We start from the raw sequence: 17,180 nt of genomic DNA on the forward strand, positions 1-17,180 counted from the left end.
TGGAAACCCTAACTGAGATGAGCCTGAAGCTGAGAAGCATCCAGGCATAAATATCCCGTGGTATAGTCCCTCCATGGCAAAGAGCAAGAACACAGTGGTACACGCGTAACCACATGATGGGCCTCTAGGCTGGTAGGAGAACATTTACACACACACACACACACACACACACACACACACACACACACACACACACACACTACTTTCTGTGACAGAGAGGCCTACCTCAGCAGGCCTGGCTTGTTCAAGTCCTGTACACTCCAGAAAAAGGCATGTCTTTAAAAACCTTTTTCTAGGCCAGCCTGATCTACAGAGTTCCAGTAAAGCCATGGCTACACAGAGAAACCCTGCCTCAAAAAAACCAAAACCAACCAAACAACCAAACCCAGGTCTTCCAACCGCTCTATGGAGCACCTGAGCCCCTATAAAATCCTGTCTGATAGGAGGGGTTCACACACCTGAGGAGCTGGGTCAGACTGGGTCAGTGTGATCTTGAGTGAAATGTGCAGATGGAGGTGGAGTCCCTAAGGTCAGTCACATGGGGACTGTGTACTTAGATGACCAGCCCTTTTCAAAGAAGTGTAGGCACAGATGCCCCAGAGAACGTCCCTGATGCCAACCTGCTGTGTCACACATCACTGCTGAGACAGCCAAGCACATCCAATGCAAGGGCAACTGGGATGGATGCCACTCCTGGTTTCTCCTGTCCTTTGCCCCATGCAGCTCCTCCCTTGTTGAGCTGAGCTGTAGTCTTTCACTACAGCCAGCTGTAATCCTGGGTACAGTGTCTCCTGAGTCCTGGGAGCCCTTCCAGGGCATCACTGTGACCTAAAGTGGGGTTTTGGGGCCCCTGGATAATTATACAATTATACATCATATAATTCTATTGATATGAAGTTCTAAATAGTAGCTCTTTACACTGTCACTAAGAGGGTAGAGTAGGGACTGACTGGAAGAGTATTCAGGAACCTTCAGTGTGCTAATAGTGAGACCTCCAGGGGTGTGGGATTCCAGGGGTGCAAAAACTAAAGCCAGCAAAAGTGCAACAGAAGTTTGAGCTCCTCACTGCATATTAATTTTACATCACATGGAGCTTAGGACAATAACGGTGTCTTCCCCAATGGCTCTCCACCTTGTTTGTTGAGACAGAGTATCTCGCTGAACCTGGAGCTTGCTAACTGGGGCAGACTGGTGGCCAGCGAGCCCCTGGGTATCCTTGTGCCCTCAATCCTCAGTGCCTGAATTATAGGGGTACACCGCTATGCCCAGCTTTTCGCATGGCTGTTGGGAATCCGACTCATGTCCCAGCGCTGGTGTAGCAGGCACTGCTGACTGAGGCATCTCCATATTCCACCACGTAAAAGGTTTTCAGGTCTGCTATATGCTTGAAGATTTTCATAATAAAAACATTAGGGGGAAAACACCAATAATAAAACCTGGAAAAAAGTCAAAGCCTGAAATACAGGTACATTTACTGAGACTGCAGCCACGACAGCCAAGGAGGGGCAGCCGTCTCCCTCCAGCCTACTCAGCTTCTGTTGAGTGCACTCCTGGATTCCTTGGCTAACACCACCTTCGAGCAGAGCCAACGAGCTGTATTCGCCACTCCCCTCGCTCACTTCCTCCACCCCCTCCTCCATGCCTAGCAACCCTTTTCCCGGGGAACTGGAGACAGAATTTCTAAAGACACTGGCAGGGTTCCTAACTACAGAGAAAGGATGTCAGAAAGAGGATTTTTAGAGGCTGGCCATGATTCCCTTAATCGGAGCCAGAATGATGGATTCCGCCTTCCCAGCCTTCCATGGAGCACTCTGCACCTCAGGACACCCCGTCTCTGCCCAGAGATTTGTCAACATGGAAACAGTGTGGAGGGAGGGAGGGAAGGAGGGAATAAGGACAGACAGATGGACAAAAGTGTTCTCAAGTACTTGAACCCTGTTTTTAAATAATTTACAGAGAGTACTGCTCCCTCGGCTTGCTCCACAAAAGCTCCCACGGCACTGAGGGCTCAAGGATCTCTGGTCTTGCATTCAGACCAAAATCATCTGGACTCAAACCCTGCTCCAACAGCCATCTGCAAACTGCGCCAAAGAGCAGGACTAGGGATCGCGGAGGCAGTTCGAGGCTACGGGATGGCAGACGTTGGAAAGCTATCCACCCCCACCTGACTCCCATGTCCTCCCTCCCTTCTTCTCCCTCTCTCAATAAGCCCTGACCTCCCACCTATATCAAGGAGCCCCACCTCAGGCTTACCTCCCAGGATCATCATCCTGAAGCTGGCCTTGAGGCTGGGGGTGGGAGGGCACTGGTTGGGTCCTGGCCTTACCTCCTCATCCCCTCGCAGGAAGCCTCGTGACTTCTGGACCCTGAAGATTCACAGGTGTCTGAAAGAAGTCAGGCTTGGCCTGCATATGTTTCTTGTGGTTTGGCCCAAGTGGGAGGGAGAGGCCTCCCCAGCCCTCACCTCAAACAAAACAAAACAAAACAAAAAACAAAAAAGCCCAAGTCTGACGCAGGCCTACCGTCATGGATGAGCAGGTGCGGCCGCAGGCCTCGATCTTTCAGGATCTGGCAGGTGGCTGGTGCAGGGGCTGTCACCTCTCCTTCTGAGATGTCAAATCCTAGCCGCTGAAGCAGCTGCACCAGCTCTCTCCTGGACTTCTGGGACTCGTTGGTACAGAATCTCACCTTGAGCGGGGACTGCTTCAGTCTAGGGCACGAAAACAACCTGAGTTTAATCCCTGGGGCCCACAAGGCAGAACGACAGAATCTTCTAAACTCCACACATCCCATCGCACACGTGCACCCCACAAACTAAGTAAATGTAACTTTAAAAACGTAAACAGAGATGCTCTAGCAAAAACAAGCAACTCTACCAATGGTCCCCAGGCCCCGCTCTTGCGCATGTCCCTAAACACATTCATCTCACTGGACTCTAAGATATTTCTGTCTTCACACATCCTCTGAGCTGTTTTTACAGTCTATGCAATATGGTGTTAAATGCACAACGGGTGAGTTAATAACGAGCGTACATGTGATGAAGGGACGTGCTTCAGTGCTCTCTTTACAGATGTGGCCCTAATCAAAGAGGTGTCACATGACACAACCAATCATGTGAAAGCGAGGGTTGTAGCCAACATCCATTGATGGCCAACAGGGTAAAGCAACCCAACCAGCCACAGTTTTGCCTTCACGCCAGTGCTCTCATTTCACAGGTGATGAAACTGAGTCCCAGAAAGGCCCAAGGCTTTCGGTCCCTCCTCCCGAGGCAGACAGTCTGGGGACAAGGACACACTGATGTTCCCCAAGCTCTCACAAAGCCCATGGTCCAATCTTACAGAAGACTCTGGGAATACCCAGATATAGTAGAGTCTTGTAGGCTGAATGAATTGAGGAAGAGTGGCCCTCCCAGGTGTGGGGCCAAACCCTCCCAGGTGTGGAGCTCCACCCTCCCAGGTGTGGAGACAGGTGGCTGGCAACTTCTACTGAGCAAATGGAAGGTGAGTCAGGAAGATCAGCCTGGGCGGTGGGAGGTGGAGAGGGCAGGGATGAGCCGGGCATCTGCCTGCAATGGGGCAGCACAAGGGGAAAGCAGGTCCTTCTTTCTGCCACTTCTGTGATATCCGCTCCAGTCTGTCCCTAGTACTGCCTCTGTTTCTCTATGACACCAAGTATCTTAAGTCTTCCAATTTATGTGTTTACTGTCCTTCTCCCCGGCCCACATACGCTGGAAACTCAACAATGTCATCTGCTAGGTTCTGCCTGGCATCTCCATGCTGGGCACACAGGGGGGCCTTGGAAAAGCCTAAAACACCTTAACTGCCATTTATCTTAGGCTGTCTCTGACCCTCCCCTCCCTCCCCCAGGCTCCCACAGAATCAGGTGAGTTTCAGGGACTAGCCAACCCTGGGGCTACCAGGTGCCATTTATGAAGAACTCTAGCTCTGCAGTCCTCAGCGCACAGAGCGCATCTTCCACAACCTAGGTGATTCATCCCTTTCTTATTATTTGTCTTTCCTAATCAGAGGTTTATGAATGACCAATTATACTCAGTGGTTAATTGCCCTTCATAAAGATGGCTTTTTTTTTATTTTTAAATTAGGCAGTTAATATATTGTAACTAATAGCATCACCTTGTGTATTACGGATGGGTCTTCATTGATTGGTGCCTAGAATGTGTGGTTCGCACCCAAGTTAATGGAGCACTTGAGTGAAGAAGTGCAGGGGTCTCCAGGGACTAATTACAGCTAATGAATGATGATGTGACCTTCTCAGAACAGTGAGCAATCGTTGTGACAGCGAGGTGACAGAGCCTCACATCTGTCACTCCAAACACAGTGTCTGATGAGGGTGGGAGGGAGGAACTCATGGGCTCCTCTGAGACACCAACAGGGGTTGGTCAGAAATCAGTGTTTTCTTTTTGCTAGTTTATCAGTCCAGGGACAATGTGGCTGGAACTGTGTATGCAGAGCCTCCCTCTGGGTCCTGCCCCTCTATGCCACTGAACGTGCCCCCTTTGGATGTGTCACCACCGGCCCTGTGACCTCCAGGGGCCAGTCCCTGAGGTCTCTTTGTTCAAAATAATGACAGGAGTCACTATTATCAAGACAGTGAAATGTGGGCTGAAGAGAAAGCTCAAGAGCTAAGAACACTTTCGCTGTTGCAGAGGACCCAGGTTTGGTTCCCAGCACCCACAGGCAGCTCACAACTACACATCACTTCAGTTTCAGGGGATCAGACAGCCTCTCTAGGCCTCTGCAGGACCTGTACATACATGCTGCATAGACACCCATGCACATAAAATTAAAAATTAACTTAAAATATTCAAAGCTAATAAAGCACTAATGCAGGTTTTCAGGGAGTCTTGGCTCTGGGGAGACACTGTCACTGTGCAGAGTGTCCATGGCTTGCTGCTGTCTTCACAGCCAGGGCAGGTCTTCCTCACAGGTGGCCCTCACTCTGGACCAGCAAACTGAATAAACTTCTTCCCCACTCAGGAGACAAGAAGGGAAGTCTTCTAGAAGAGGCCTGACCCAGGTCATCCGGCCTGAGAGTACAAAGCCTATGGTGTATGCAGGTCCTTGCAGAAAGGAAAAAATCCCCAGGACCTTCAAATGTACTGCTTTGCCCTGGGCAGGGTGCAGCACTCCCAGCTCTCTGCTCTGGGGTGTCCTACTCTACAGAGAGATGAGACCAGGTGTGGGCCTAACTAGTGTCTGCACCTGGGTTGAAACTGAGATGGGCAGGAAGCCGCATACCAATGTGAGCCCCTGGATGGCCTGTGCTATGGACTGAACTGAGCCAAATTCCTACACTGAAACCCTAGCCCTGCCCCCACCCCGTGTGTCTGTACTTGAAGACAAGGCATACAAACAGCCAATTAGGATCAAGGAGCATCACAAGACAGGGGTCCTCCTATGATAGGACTGGTGTCCTCAGAGATCCCATGGGCTGGCTATAGTGACATTTGTTTGTAATTCCAACACTGAAGGCAGAAGCAGGAGGATGGCTGTAAGTTTGAGACTAGCCTGGTTCTCACATCAAGTATCAGGCTTGCCAGAGACTCATAAGGAGACCCTATGCCAAAGACAAACAAAAAGACCCCCGCGAAGCCTATTGAGGCTAGCAATCTCACTTCTCTTCCTCGCTCCCCCATCTCTCTCAGTGCACAACCAGCCAAGAGATCATGCGAACACACAGTAAAATGTCTGTCAACCTATCAACAAGGAAGAAACATCACCAGAACCCAACTGTGCTAGCACCCTGGTCACTGGCATTCAGTGCTTCCAGCACTGGGAGAAAGAAATGCATGGTGCAGAAGCCGCTTGATAGTTAGTGTCTGCTCCAGCGACCCAGGCAGAGGGAGCTGAGGGACCACATCTACATCTCTCTGTGAATGTCAATGCCACACACTACAGATCTGGCCTTCAGAGGCCTGGAACACAGATCCCACATCATGAGAAAAGCTCCAAAAGGTGCAGCTTCCAGAGAGCTGCAGAAGAGACCCTGATGTAGGGCAGTGGCTGCAGGTCCACCCCAACACTCAAAAGCCTTAGGGGGGGTGTCCCTGGATGGCCTGAAAGCCCCACTAAGACTGTGGCCAGGGTCTTGGCCACTGACTCACTCCCCAAGGAGCCCCACTTCCTATGACCCAACTGAATTTTTGAACTGACCTTAACCTCATCCCAGCAGGCCAGGATGCTCCTCTGAGTGACAACATCGCCCTGTGCAATTACCGTGCGTCAGATGAGCTGGTCCCTTACAAATCACCTCAGACTTTACACATCTGCTGGCTGTCGGGCATCTGCCAGGAGCGCTCACCCGAAAATAATGAAAACCCTCTCATTACTGTTCCATGGCAGGTAAAGTGTTAGGACAATTATTGGACATCCTGAGTGACCTTGGGACAGCTCAAAGCCTGCCCTCTCCAGCTTACCAAGGGCTGAGAAGCTGGTGAGTCAGGAGCTCCCCTCAGAGGGCCCCGAGCTTGCCAGGGAAAGGATAGCCTGGGTCTCTCCCAATGGGTCCCCTCTTCTCCCCTGGCTTCGGTTGCCTTTATCTGCCTGGAGGTCCTCTCATCGTGAGTGGCTCTGCCCTCGTCATCCGCTGCGCTGGAATCCTATCGTCCCTTAAGGCCAGGTCCATGTGTTCCTTCCTCCAAGAGCCCCCATCTTACCCTGTTCACACAAAGGCCATCCTCCTTCGCCTTTGCTCTGTGCGTCACCAAGACCTCTTTCCTCCTGCCGGTCAGCCAGCTCTGGGCTCCTGGCACTCCAATGTGCCACGCCCTATGCTTCAGTGGGTGTCACAGGAATAGACAGGGCAGAGAAGCCTTGGGGACAACTCCAGCGGCGAAAGCCTTGGGCAACTAGATGGTAATGTGGGGTTGTGGGAGGGGTCAGGATCCCCCAAACCAAAAGAGGTCAACAGAGACCACAAACTTTAAGAAACTACTGAGCAGGGTCATGGAGCACCTAAGGGACAGGACTGTCAAAGGTTTGAAGCATGTGTTGACAGGCTAAATGTTTATGATGTAAGCTCACACTTGGGAAATTGCCATTCAAAGGCTCACTGGGGTCTGTGGTGGATAAGAAGTGACCAGCCCATTCCTGCACAGGGGTTGTTTGAAGCCTTCTAGGTTCCTGTCCTGAATGAGTCGGATGTGGCACCCTAACCTAGCCCTGCAAATCCTTTCCTGGGAGCAACCTAAGTGACTCAAATTCCAGTCTGGTTCCAAGGCCCACCTGGTACCAGAGATGCTCCTGGGGCAGAGACAGGGAAGTCCTTGTCCTCATCTGTCTTCCACCGCTCTAACCAGCAGTCCTACTTGGACCTCACCCAGGGCGGGATGGAGAGCCCCACAAACTATTGAAATAGGAAGCAGGGTCTCGAGACGCAATTTCCTAGAGGGATCCATCCGTCCATTGCTTTTCTGTGCTGTGACAAAATATCTGGATAGGGCAAACTTGAGAAAGGAAGGGTTTATTTTGTATCATACATAGTTCGAGGGGACAGTCCTTCATGGGGTTAGGGGGTGCAGGGGGGACATGGAGACAGGATTTTAAAGCAATTGATCACAATGGTGTTCACAGTTGGGAAGCACAGAGAGATGAACGCTGCCACTCAACTAGCTTTTTCCTTTTTATTCCATCTGCAACCCCAGCACACAGAATGATCTGACCCACATATAGGGCAGGTCTTTCCATCTCTGTTACTCAATTAAAAAAAAAAAATCCCTCCCAGACCTTCCCAGAGATTTGTCTCCAAGGTAATTCTAGACCCTGTCCAGCTAATATGCTACATAAACCATCACAAGGGGGAAAGATGTTAACACTGCCTCTGGGGTTGTCTGAAAATGAAATGCAGGCAGCTCCCCATGGTCCTCAGCAGCCAGAGGGGTACCAAAATGGTTTTGAGGTTTGGTTTGGTTTCTTGAGACAGAGCAGGCCAAGAGGGCCTTAACTTACAAACAAACAAACAAACAAACAAACAAACCACCACTCCTGCCTCCACTTCCTGAGTTCTGGAATCACAGGCAGGCACCACCATGCCTAGCTCCTGAAATGCTTTTCATTTTTGTTTGTTTATAAAAAGTTGGCTTCAAAGTCAATATGTAGCCAAGGATGGCCTTGAACCCCTGATTCTCCAGTTTCCTCCTAAACTGGTATTATAAACCGCACAATTTCAGGGCTGTCACTCAGAAGGCTCTCTAGGGCTACCTACTGGGGACGCTATCAAGACAGGCACAGAAGAGACGCTCGGCCGTGAACTCCTCACTCACTGACATCAACAGAAGACTAGGGCTGGAGAGATGGCTCAGCGGTTAAGAGCACTGACTGCTCTTCCAGAGGTCTTGAGTTCAATTTCCAGCAACCACATGGTGGCTCACAACCATCTATAATGTAATCTGATACCCTCTCTGGCCTGCAGCTGTACATGCAGGCAGAACTTTGTATACATAATAATAAATAATAAATAAATAAAAAAAGAAGACTAAATGGAGGAAGACACCAAATGCAGCATGGCCACAGGCTTGACGGAACCTGCCAGGCCTTCCCACTTGACAGATAGCTATCTGCTGGCCCACCCAGACCTCCTCAGGCACCAGCTGGGCAGCTGCACATTATGTATGGTCAGAGTCCAAACTCTGGGCAGAGAGCAGAGCAGCAGTGCACATTGGCCAGGCTTTGGCTCCTCTTGGTGAAGGCCAGTAGGCCAAGTGCATTCAGGGAGACCATGTGACCCAGGCAGGACCTAGGCAGGACCCTAGCCAGGGCCCTTACAGAACACATAGTACACCTTCCCTGTGCTGGTGCCCACATTAACCTGCCCTCAGAACAGCCAATCATTGTGTTGTCTATGACGTGCTTGAGCTCAGATCACAGGGACACGCCAAGGCCAGAGCATCGATTTCATAACAACTGACAAACACTCGAGTCAAGTGCATGAGACTTGGTAGCCAGGGAGATCCTGGTGACCCTCAGACCTAAGTGGGTCACACAGAGGGAAGGCTGAGGAACATGGAGTTTGCTGGGGACAGCCGTGGACACAAGTCCCACTCTGCAGCCCTGCAAATTCAGCAGGCAGGCAGTCATCCCCAAGTACCAGTGGCCTTGAACAAGCTAGACCAGTTAGTGCCAAGCATCCCATGGGCAAGGTGGAAGATGGGCTCAGAAAGTAGACATGCCTCCCTATGTGGCCTGCAGCTTGCTGCCTAATCCTCTCAAACCCCAGGCTCCTCGTCTTTGCAGCAAGGCACTGACAGCAGCTACCAATAGGGCTGTTGATTCAGTGTTTAAAGAGACACGTGGGAAGTATTCGGCAAATTGCAAATACTCAATAGTAGGTGACAGTGATGACTAAACAGTGGCCTGTGCTGGGGTTGGGCATCTCAGCCTTCAAGGCAGGTTCTGTCCAATAGGAAGCCAGGGTTTCCATAAAGCAGAACCAGGGACAGGAGCCCAGAGTGCACTGGCCAGAATACCTGTAGGAAGAGAGGGCATTCTACTGGGGACCGGGGAGTGGGAGGTGGGGGTGAGGTGGAGGGACAGGGAGGCTGGGAGGGCAGAAGCGTCAAGACTCGATAGGTATCCTGGAGGCACCAGGACAGAGAGAAATCACTCTCCTACCTCTCACAACACTGAGCAGTGTCTGAGTAGTGCTTTGCCAATCAGCTTCTCCATCTGTCCTGGGGCCATGGACCGTAAGTGACCGTCACGGTCAGTTGTGCCACACTGAAGGTGAATCAGTAACTGACCTGGAACACCCACACTGGCAGCCTTGACTTCCAGGGGTGACCCTGCCCACCACGCCTAAGACCCAGACAACAAATCTTACAGCCCCCTGTATCCACCTAAGACTCTCAGCCCTCCTTCCACCAAGTTCAAGTTCACGAATCAATTCTGACACCAGCCCAGATAGATGTGGGTTGCTAGCCGGGCGTGGTGGTGCACGCCTTTAATCCCAGCAGAGGCAGGCGGATTGCTGTGAGTTCGAGGCCAGCCTGGTCTACAAAGCGAGTCCAGGACAGCCAACTCTAACACAGAGAAACCCTGTCTTTAAAAAAAAAAAAAAAAAAAAAAAAGCTGGGTGTGGTGGTGCACGCCTTTAATCCCAGCACTCGGGAGGCAAAGGCAGGCGGATCGCTGTGAGTTCAAAGCCAGCCTGGTCTACAAAGGGAGTCCAGGACAGCCAAGGCTACACAGAGAGACCCTGTCTCGAAAAAAAGAAAAAAAAAAGATGTGGGTTGTTGTGTTTGTCTTTTAAAAGATGGCATAATAGCCTGGCACAGTGGTTGGTGAACACCTGTAATCCTAACCTCTAGGGCAGCGGCTCACAACCTACGGATCATGACCCTTTGCGGGGGGAGGGGTCACATACCAGCTATTTACATTACGATTCATAACAGTAGCAAAGTCACAGCTATGAAATAGTGTGGTGTGATTTATTTCATGTACCTGGCCCTTTAAAAGATCCCCAGTTGACCCTATGACCCTCAGTGCCAGTTGGCTCTTGGACTGCTGGGAATAGGAGAGGATACAAAATAATTTTATGGTTTGTGAGTTGCCACAACATGAGGAACTGTATTAAAGGGTCGCAGTATCAGGAAGGTTGAGAACCACTGTTCTTGGGAGACAGGAGCAGGCCAATACTCTTCCTGAGCCCAGCAGTTCAGGTCTCCCTATGTTCTGGGCAACATAGTTAAATATTCATCTTAAAAATAAAAATAAACTGAGAGATAGCTGTGGCTCAGAGGTTAAGAGCACTAACTGCTCTTCCAGGGGTCCTGAGTTCAATTCCTAGCAACCACATGGTGGCTCACAACCATCTACATTGTGATTTGGTGCCCTCTTCTGGCATGTAGTTATACATGCAAATAGAGCACTCATATATAAAAATAATTAAATAAATAAACAAATCTTTTAAAAAATAATAAAACAAATAAGCCGGGCATGGTGGCACACACCTTTAAACCCAGCGCTCTGGAGGCAGAGACAGGCAGATTTTCATGAGTTGCCAGCATGATCTACAATGTGAGTCTAAGATAGCCAGGGCTACAGAGGAACCCTGTCTCGAAAAACTTAAAAAACAAAACAACTACCAAGAAGAGACTTGATACCCTATGAGCATATACAGGGGGAAGAAGCCCCCATCAGTCACAGACATAGGGGAGGGGAGTAAGGGGAAAATGGGAGGGAGGGAGGAATGGGAGGATACAAGGGAGGGGATAACAATTGAGATGTAATATGAATAAATTAATAAAATATATTTTGAAAATTCTAAAATTAAAAAAAACAAAAAACAAAAAGCAAAAAACAAAGTGAGCTGGCTTGATCCTGAGTTTGACCCCTAGGAACCACATAGTGGAAAGAGAGAACAGACTCCTGCAAATTACCATCTAACGTCTACATGTGTGCAATAGCATAAGCATAAGCGCGCACACACACACACACACACACACACAGAGTAAACTAAATAAATAAGGCCATGAAATCACTGTTTTAGTATTTTTTTTTTAGTGAGTCCCCCGAGGGGGGTGCACCGTTCCTGAAGGTACGGAAATACCAGGTCGATGCGTGGAGTGGACGGAGCAAGCTCCTTTTCCAACTCCTACTTCCAAAAAAATCCATTTAATATGTTGTGCTCAGATACAGGACGTATTAGATATTAAACTGATAAGAACAGATATTACACTTGATCTTAGCCGAGAAGCGACTGTTTTAGTATTCTATATACATACATTATCCTATAGTTTCTTCATTTATATACCATCCAGGTCAAATAAACTAACATCTGTATCAAAAGAGCTGATGCCTCTTTCCCAGCTACACAGAGTCTACGGTCTGTCCGGTCAAGGTGCCGTCCAGGGATCCTGCAGTGTGCACAGAGCACTGTTTGGCCATTCTGTCTCCTGATACACTTGGGCAGCCGCTGGCCTGCAACTCAGATGCCTGCAGCCAGCGCCCTGAGCCTCCCACCATCACTTCTGGAAACATCCCTGACTGATCTCACAGGAAATGCTCTTCTGACTTCCTTTTTGATTTGGGTTTTCGTTCCCCAAATGAAATGTAGATGAACAAATGCTCTGTGAGGATACAGCCTGGTGAGATGGCTCAGCGGTAAAGGCACCACGGGGTGGAAAGAGAACCAACCCTTTCAAGCTGTTCTTTGACCTTCCCACATGTGCACATGCACAAATAACCAAATGCAACTTTTAAAAATTGCTCGTGAGGATAATAAAAAGTTAAAAGCTCACTCTTTTGTTGAGCACAGAGTTGGGGGGACAGGGCAAGGTGTGTAATAGAGATCAGGAGAGGGAGAAAGCTGTGTCACAAGTCCTCTCTGCTTTGGGGGAACACAAAAAGTAAAGGGCTGGGAGACCCACAGGGTCAGTCCGAGGCAGTTACAGGGGGAGAGGGCTGACGACAAAGGCCTTGGACTTTTCTCTGAATCAAGTGCTGGCAGGAACATTTAACAGAAGGAAGCCACCTGTGTTATGCAACTTCAAGTGTTGACATTGCAAAACAGAAAACCCAGAAACCAGGATAAAGAGCACGCTGCTCTGGTCTGTGCCCTCCTCCATCATGGCTCACCTGTGGACAGGAAAAGGCCACCGGATAGGACAGCTCAAGTAGCATCAACAGCGCTTGCCCAAAGTCAGGGTAGAGACCCCTTGCCCAAGGCCTGACTAGAACCACCCGAGTTTCTGGTGCTTTCCCCAACTGCTGTCCCTCTCCCAAGTCTAGCCTGGCTCACAGGTGGGGCCGGAGAGGAAGCAGCTTGGCCTGGGCCATGGTCTACAGTATGGTTATGGCTACTCCTGGAACTGTGTCCTCATGGCTGGAAGCTGTCCTGGCAGCTGAGCACGGAGGAAGCCCTAGAGGTGAGGAGGACCAGCCACATTTCGAAGTTACCCAGACCTGGTCAGTTGCTGCTGCACCAAGTCTGTCTGTACGGCATCTGGGTTCCCATAGGGTCCCCAAGACTCTGTGATCACCCTGAGAATTGAGAGGGGCCACCTGGAAAGCGGAGCTGTGGGCCTGGCTCACCATCCTGGGTGGGAATTGCTTTATGAGACTACCCTGGGCTGAGGCTGAGCCTGTTTCCTGATTGCCCCAAAAAGGCCAGTCTGGCCTAGGCTGGCCCAGATGTGCTTTAGTGGCCTTCGACAGGATGCAGTAAATGCTCATCTCCTTTCACATGCAGATGCCCCCGGGGCCATCACCAGGGCCTGCCCAGCCGCCAGGGTCTTTGTGCTGCAGCCCCTGCTGTGCCCAGCCTGCCTCTGAATGGGACCCCATCAGGGAGCCCAATCCGCCCACAAATGGGTCCAATAAAGGCCTCTTGGGGGGACCCAGGCGGGTTACAGATGTCCACACCTGCCCACAGGTCCAACAGCAGTCAGTGGGTCCCACCCAGCAGCTTCCAGGATTAAGAGGGGGTTGGATGGGGGTGGGGTGGGGGGATGTGAAAATGACAAGACAAGGGAAGGGCGAAGACACTCTCCCATCTAGGATGCCCGCTTAGGCTCACCTCTCAGGATCTCAACTCAATACGCATGGGACCTGTGGGGACCTGTGAGGCCCCGTGAGCACCTGCAGCCCTGGACTTCCACCCACACAGTCCAGGCTCTCCGCCTGCCCAGCACACGCTGTTCACTGCTGGTCTCCAGGCACTGCCGCACTGGCTCCACCAGAGCATTGGTTCCTGGCTGTCTGGCTCACAATCACAAATTCTCTGGGTCTAGAGCAGGGTTCCTGGTACTGTGGGTGTCCAGCTAATGTTTGCCGGGTGTGTGGGTGGACCAATGCATTCACGTGTCTCTACGGACTCACCTGGCAGGTGTGAAGGTGAGGTAGGGAGCGAGCACCTGCCTGGCTCAAGACAGGCCTCCTTCAGGTGAGCTCTACTAGAGAGTTGATCTCACTTTCAAAGGTTACTGTTTACCCGCTTCCTGTGCTTTCTGCACACACACACCCCCACCCGTAAGTGGGAACTTTCTAGAAAGTATAAAAATTTAAAAACATGTGTTACCACAGAAAACCCAGAGAGAATCATGGAAGACAGTAAGGCTTAAAGAATAAAGATGCTGCCTGGGGACCACAGTGCTGGGGAGCTGCCAGGGAGGCGCATGTTCCCCCAGGGTCCCATCCCACCCCCATCACACTTGTCCCCCTGCGACAGTGGGTCTTACCCCAGGAACTTCCTTTGAGCTATAGCGGAACTTCAAAGGGAGTACTGCACTTCAAGGGGTCACAGAGGGAAAGGTGGAAAGACCCAAAGAACCGCCAAAGCCACACAAGCCAGCTGGATGCCCAGCTGTGTACCCTGGCCTGGCAAGCTGGACCCATCTGTGAAGGATTCTGGGAGGACTAGTGTTGGCTCAGCCACCCAGAGAAGGAAAAAACAAAACCAGAAAACTTCAAGAGCAGGTATGTTTTAACAGAGGGCAAACCTCTTACCCCAAGCCTCAGCACCTGACACAGGGGAGGAAGGACCTGTGGGGCTGCCCTAGGCCTGAGCAGAAGGGTTGGCCCTATAGAGATGCCAGGGCTCCTTGGAAGCCTTCTCAGCAAAGGCCACAGCAGAAATGAGGTAAGAAAAGAAATGCCAAGCTGGGCATGGTGGCACATGCCTTTAATCCCAGCACTTAGGAGGCTGAGGCAGGCCAATTGCTATGAGGTCAAGGACAGCCTGATCTACAAAGTGAGTCTAGGACAGCCAAGACTACAGAGAAACCCTGTCTTGAAAAAAACAAAAAACAAAACAAAAAAGAAAGAAAAGAAATGCCAGTCAGTCAAGAGCCAAAGGTCACCTGAGACGCTCCAGTGGACCAGGTAGAGATTTAGGGATTTGGTCCAGTAGCAAGGGAGGCAGGGAGTTCAGAGAGACCAGTGTCAGTTGTCTGGGTTCCTTAACCCAGGAACAATCCCACAGGCTTCCAGAAAGGGAGCTTTCCCCTTTTACCAGCTCCACAGCTGCCTTCGGCGTGTTTTAGCACTATTGTCACAGACTGCTACCTTTCACAGCACCACCAGAGACACCCAAGCTATGCAAGCCCACAGGGATCAAAAAAAATATTTTAAATGTTTTAAAAAGAGGTATTTTATTTTATGTGCATAAGTGTTTTGCTGGCACGTATGTCTGTGTATCACACATGTGCCTGGTGCCTGAAGAAGTCAGAAGAGGGCACCACAGCCCCTGGAACTGGTGTTACGGATGGCTGTGAGCCAGGAGGTAGTACTGAAACTGAGCCACAATGTATGGTAGATGCTGGGAACTGAACCTTGGTCTTCTGCAAGAGCAGCAAGCGCTCTTAACCACTGAGCCATCCCTCCAGTGCTCAGAGCACATCTTTAAAAAGTTTTCCTGGGTCTAGTCTGAAGACCTCAAATCAGAACCCACAGAGTCCTGCCCGATACCCCAGCTCTGTGCATCCTTCTCTTGGACAGTGCTGTGTCAGGCTAGGAACATCAGCTCAGAGGCAACCACATGGAGCAGTGGTTCTCAACCTGTGGGTTGCAGACACTTTGGCCAACCACTACCGTATTTTTTGGACTATAAGATACACCTGGCCATAAGATGCACCCGGTTTTTAGGAAAGAAAAACAGTAAAAACAGCAATTGGACCATAAGACACACCTTAATTTCCACCACCACCCCCAATTTTGGGGGGGGCACCTTTATATGGTCCAAAAAATATGGTATCTCCAAAAATATTTACATTATTGTTCTTAACAGGGGCAAAATTACAGTAATGACATTGGGGGTCACCACAATATGAGGAATATTAAAGGATTGTAAGGTTGAGAACCACTGATCTAGAGGGAAGCTTTGCCCAATCCCGGAACCCTTTCCTCCTCATAAATCCAAGCATGCGTCTAGGACGGCAGTTAAGAGCTTGCTCTGCCTCTGGCAAAATGGGGCTCAGAGGGTTTCTTTGCTATCTCGGCTCAGGTACAGAGTGAGCTCCTCTCACTCTGAGTCTCCAGGACGCCTGTTACTTAAGGAAGGAAACAACAAGCCTGGCTGTAGCAGCGCACGCCTCTAACCCCAGCACTCGGGAGGCAGAGGCAGGAGGATCTCTAAGTTCAAGGCCAACCTGGTCTATAGAGCTAGTTCCGGGACAGCAAAGGCTGCACAACTAAGCCCTCTCTCGAAAAACAAACAAACAGAAAAACCCAAACAAACAAGAAAGGTAACAGCACTCACCTTGGTCAGAGGGCTACAAAAGAAATCATTAATGACATACCTATGGGTAGCCAACGTTTGCCCTCAAAGGCCAGCAACCTTGCTGTTGTTACTGGGAGCCACCTGGGGCCACCATCTGCCTGGGAAGTACGCTACCCAGAGCCACACTACTGTTTCGCAATCAAGGGGCACCTCCTCCTGCCAGTCCCTGCCAACAACATCTGTGCTCCTGAAAGGAGGGGGGAAAAGATGGATACAGAGGGACTGAGGTTCCATATCTGCACACTACTTTTCACAAGGCTTGAAAGTTAAAAAAAAAAAAATAATAATAATAAATTTTTTAAAAAAGACCCTGCTACTGTCAGTGATGAAGGGGACAAAGATATAGTTTCACAAAGCTACCCTCAGCAGCCAGAGGACTCCCCTAGACTTTCAGAGACCTTATTTTTATTTCAGGCCAAAACAGGATTTGTGGCTTTAATTCTCATCAGACTAGTCAGATTATGAACCATAATTGGAGGTTTTATTCAAGATATTTTAATATAGGCTTAAGAACAGGCTTAAGAGAGAAAGAGGCCCTTAGAAGGATGTAAGATACGTGGAGTGCACAGGTGTGGTGGGCTTCTCCAGGAGTCACAGGACATTAAAACATACCCAAGGGATCCTCAATAGCGAGGCACAATTAACTGTCTTAGCATTAACCATAACCATTTTGGTAGCTGTCAATTACATCTCAAATGGCTGTTAAGAAATCTTACTTTATTTTTATTTATTTTTTATTTTATTTTATTTATTTTATTTTATTATTTATTTATTTTGAGACAGGGTTTCTCTGTGTAGCCTGGCCTTGAACTCACAGCGATCCACCTGCCTCTGCCTCCCGAGTGCTGGAATTAAAGTCACGCGCCGCCACCGCCCGGGTTTCTCACTTTATTTTTATTCCTTCATTTTCTCCCTCTTTTGATAAGAGATGGCAGGCTTTGGAATAT

The 17,180-nt window shown here is 49.9% G+C and overlaps 1 protein-coding gene across 4 annotated transcripts in view; it reads right to left on the reverse strand.

Moving 5' to 3' along the window:
* LHPP (phospholysine phosphohistidine inorganic pyrophosphate phosphatase) overlaps nt 1-17,180 on the reverse strand; it is a 95,448-nt gene that overhangs the window by 73,015 nt on the left and 5,253 nt on the right. For all 4 annotated transcript variants that reach the window (XR_014777548.1, XM_084773863.1, XM_084773861.1 and 1 more), the window contains exon 2: nt 2,523-2,710. Coding sequence is in view for 3 of the 4 variants with exons in the window: in XM_084773863.1 (XP_084629989.1) it covers nt 2,523-2,710 (188 nt within the window). In the remaining variant the exon portion in view is untranslated. The remainder of the gene's footprint in view (nt 1-2,522; nt 2,711-17,180) is intronic.

This window comes from Acomys minous (genome assembly GCF_964271855.1).
Source record: "Acomys minous genome assembly, chromosome: 2".
In the NCBI taxonomy this organism is placed as follows: Eukaryota; Metazoa; Chordata; class Mammalia; order Rodentia; family Muridae; genus Acomys; species Acomys minous.